The sequence below is a fragment of the Vicia villosa genome, linkage group LG2 (genome assembly GCF_029867415.1).
Source record: "Vicia villosa cultivar HV-30 ecotype Madison, WI linkage group LG2, Vvil1.0, whole genome shotgun sequence".
In the NCBI taxonomy this organism is placed as follows: Eukaryota; Viridiplantae; Streptophyta; class Magnoliopsida; order Fabales; family Fabaceae; genus Vicia; species Vicia villosa.
In genome coordinates this window covers 116568649-116572365 of record NC_081181.1, presented here as the reverse complement: position 1 = coordinate 116572365, position 3717 = coordinate 116568649, and the positions used below count along the sequence as shown (strand labels likewise).

General features: G+C 34.5%; 1 protein-coding gene across 1 annotated transcript; it reads left to right on the top strand.

The window, feature by feature from the left end:
• Window positions 1–1408: 1408 nt before the first annotated feature.
• On the top strand, window positions 1409–2819 carry LOC131646669 (RING-H2 finger protein ATL51-like). Its single transcript, XM_058916652.1, has one exon. It carries the CDS (start codon window positions 1501–1503, stop codon window positions 2029–2031), a length of 531 nt encoding a protein of 176 aa, XP_058772635.1. The 5' UTR covers window positions 1409–1500; the 3' UTR covers window positions 2032–2819.
• Window positions 2820–3717: the final 898 nt, after the last annotated feature.

Here is a 3717-nt window from a genome sequence, read left to right as displayed (position 1 = left end):
AATCTTTGAGGGCATGGGGACCCGACTTTTTGACAGCAGCATACAAGAATACATGTCCAACGAGCGCATGGAGGGGCTAATCCGAGGACCACCTACCCAGACACAGCAAGAACAACCAAGGAATAGGGGGGGTCGTGGAGAAGTGGGTCGTCGAGATCCTTCCAACCGGATTCGAACAGTTCCAGATTGCGGAACTGGCGGTGAGAGGGGTCATGGTCCGGCTCCGGGTCGGAGGGGTCATGGTCGGAGGGATCGTGAATAGCATAATATCCATGTTTTAAAAATTTTCTTTTTTTTCCGTATTTGTAATGTTTGGACTGTATGACCGTATTTGTAATGTTGTTTCTGCATTTCTCGTATTTGTAATGTTTGGAATGAATGACATCTGGTGTTTCATTATTTATTTAATTGTTAAAACAATTTTCAAAAAATCAAAAAAACAAAATATAATTTATTTATTTATGTTAAAACAATTTTATTAATAAATAACAAAAAAAATTAAAAAAAAATAGTATATATATATTTTAAATACTTTAAAATAAAAACAATTTTATTAATAAATAACAAAAAAAAATTAAAAAAAAAAATAGTATAGAAACAATTAAAAAAAAAAAAGGGAATGCACATAGGCGCCACCCTAGGTGCCTAGGTGGCTTGAAAGAGCAAAATGGACATTGAAGCCACCCTGGGTGGCGCATAGGTTCAAGGCAAATGGGCATTGGCGCCACCTGAGGTGGCTCCTATGTGGAGACCACCTCTGAAACTTGATCATATGCGTAATTTTGCCGAAAACATGGTTTTTGGTGTAAATTATTTATTAAACTTAGTTATTTGGATTTTTTTTTCTCACACTCATGGTTGTTAAATAATTATTCTTCGGAAGTGCTTTCAAGTACACCCTCATTAAGATTTAACATACGTAATGATATAAAAAAAAACATTATATTAAATTTTGTCGTCATCACTACCATCATCATCAACATTTGAAGATAAAGATCAAAATCAATATTACTCCATTAATTAAAAATTTCATTCTGTTACTTAAGTCAACTAAAAGAAACTTTTAATACAAGTAATTTAACTTACAACTTAATTGTATATTTCATTAGCATTTTCATAGAAGTAAAATATTCACAGAAGATGGAACCGTTATTTTTAAATACTCTATTAGAGAGAAGAATATTATCATCATCCTTATCCTTATTGCGTATTTGCTTCTTTTTTAATCCTCGTTTATTTTTTATTTCAAGTAATTAAGTCAATAATGTGATGAATTTCCAACCAATCGTAATCAATTAAGCAACAAGTAATCACATTTTTGTCTTTACTGTGAAAAATTAAAATCAAGAAAAACAAGTTGATAATTTTGTATTCACATTAACCGTCACTATATAGGTAGAATAATCAGTAGTTAATTAAGCCTTTGGCCGGCTTTGTCACTTCTTGTAAAGTTTAATTAACATCATAACCATTTCTTTGTTTCTAGCAATGCATTGATTTATGGAAAATGATAAGAGTGATTCTTCTTTTGGTCACAACAAGGTTATTTTCCAAATTATTATCTTAGTTTCAGCTGCATTTATTGTTTCTTCAGTGTACCATCTCATAGCCATTTGTTTGTGTCACCGACGACGAACCACAACAGATCAAAATCAACTACAACCACCAAATCAAGCTGCGATGCCTAGCCTCGCCGAAAGGACTTCCTCATCAGTACCTGTAGTACACCGAATTCCAACACACAAGTATCACAAAAGAGATAAAGTTGATGCTGTTTCGGACGATGAAGGCGGCACATGTGCCGTGTGTTTGGGAGATTTTGAGGAGGGTGAGGAGTTGAGGACCATGCCGGAGTGCTTGCATTCTTATCATGTAGATTGTATTGACATGTGGCTCCATTCGCATTCGAGTTGCCCTATTTGTCGTGCTGGTGCTGCTCCTTCGCAGGCAGTGAGATCAAATCATCACAGCATAGATATGAATATGGCTCCACTTGGTACTGTCATGCAAAGTGGATTGGCGCGATGGTGAGATTTTGATTATGGTGATTTTCAAGAGTCATACTGGCAAAGTACATATACACCACTAATTTAGCTTATCGCGATTCAGTTTTAATATATCCTTTGTATAAACTTTTCAGCAATCATAATATCACTTGTAAGTTATATATTTTGATCACCTTTTTAAAATTTACTATTTTCGAATCACATCTAATCCATTTAATTTCATAAGTATTGATTCGAATTAGACCAAACTCAATCCAACAACAAAACAAGAGCACATCACTACTCCAACACCATTAGCTTAAACACGTCTTAGAGACACATTTAAATATTTAAATTGAAGGTACCGATGTCGACATTAGTCTTTTATCTTGGTCTTCTTGTCCACGAAGATTGTTTTATTGAACTCACAGCAAAAATCCTGAATTTGAGTCACACACTTTTTATCACTTTCTTAAAAAAAAAACAATAGTCTTCCAATGCCATTCACCATGGGTATTGTCAAAAATGATTGTTTTACCAACAATGTGAAAAACATGGTTTGCAAGAGTACATGATTCATTTAGGCTTTGTTTGCGAATTTGGAGAGGAATGGAAGGAAGAACTTTGAAAAAATAGAAAAATTGAGTGAAAAGAATAGAAGAATTTTGATTGAAGAGTTTAGTTATTAGTCATAACACAAAATTTCTCTGATTTGGAGAACTAAAAATATTGTATTGGAGTAGGATTTTGAGGGCTTAGACAAAAGATTAAATTCTAAACCAAGTAACTTACTAATTTGGGCTTGGGTTTGGGTTACACAATTTGGAATATACTTTCAACATACTCCCTTATAATCCAAGTTACTAAGCATTAGCTAATCATAATCGATATGAACTGTTCCTAATTTCTTTCTCAAAGTTAGGAATCTGTCGATCTTCAATCCTTTGGTAAAAATGTCGGCCAACTGTGCTTCACTTGAGCAATGTCTCACTTCAAGTTCACTTTGATTTACCTTATCCCTTAAGAAGTGAAATCTAGCTTCAATGTGCTTACTCCTTCTATGCAGAACTGAATTCTTTGCGAGATTTATGGCTTACTTGTTGTGGATTTGTAGCACCAGGCGTTTGTTTACTTTAATCTCTATGTCTTCTAGCATAGATCTGATCAAAATCGTTTGACACACAACATAGGATCCTGCTAAATATTCATCCTTACATGATAATAATGCCACCACAAGTTGCTTTCTCGAGCACCTTGAGGTTGGGGCACCAAATACTTGAAAGTAATAACTAGTTTTTCTTCTTCGATCTTCCTTATCTCCACACTAATCAGTATCTGAATATTAAGTAATCATAGCTTCTTTGCTTATAGAGTCTCGCGGAAACAAAATTCCACAATTTATTGATCCTTTTAAGTATCTCAGGTTCTTCTTGCAGCTTTGATGTGTAACACCCTTGGTTCACTCACGTATCTACTCCTTAATCCAATTGATAAGTTTATATCAGTTCGACTATTGCACACATATCTCGGATATTTGACAATTTTTTTGAACAGAGTTACATCGAGTTTGTCCTCCTCTCCATGCTTCTCTAGTTTCAAATTTGGTTCGACAGGCGAAGATTCAGGATTCGAATCATCTATCGTGAATTTCTTAAGTATCTCTTTGACATACTTCCTTTGATGCAGCCTCATAGCTTCCTTGGTAATTTGAAATTCCATGCCTAGGAAATAC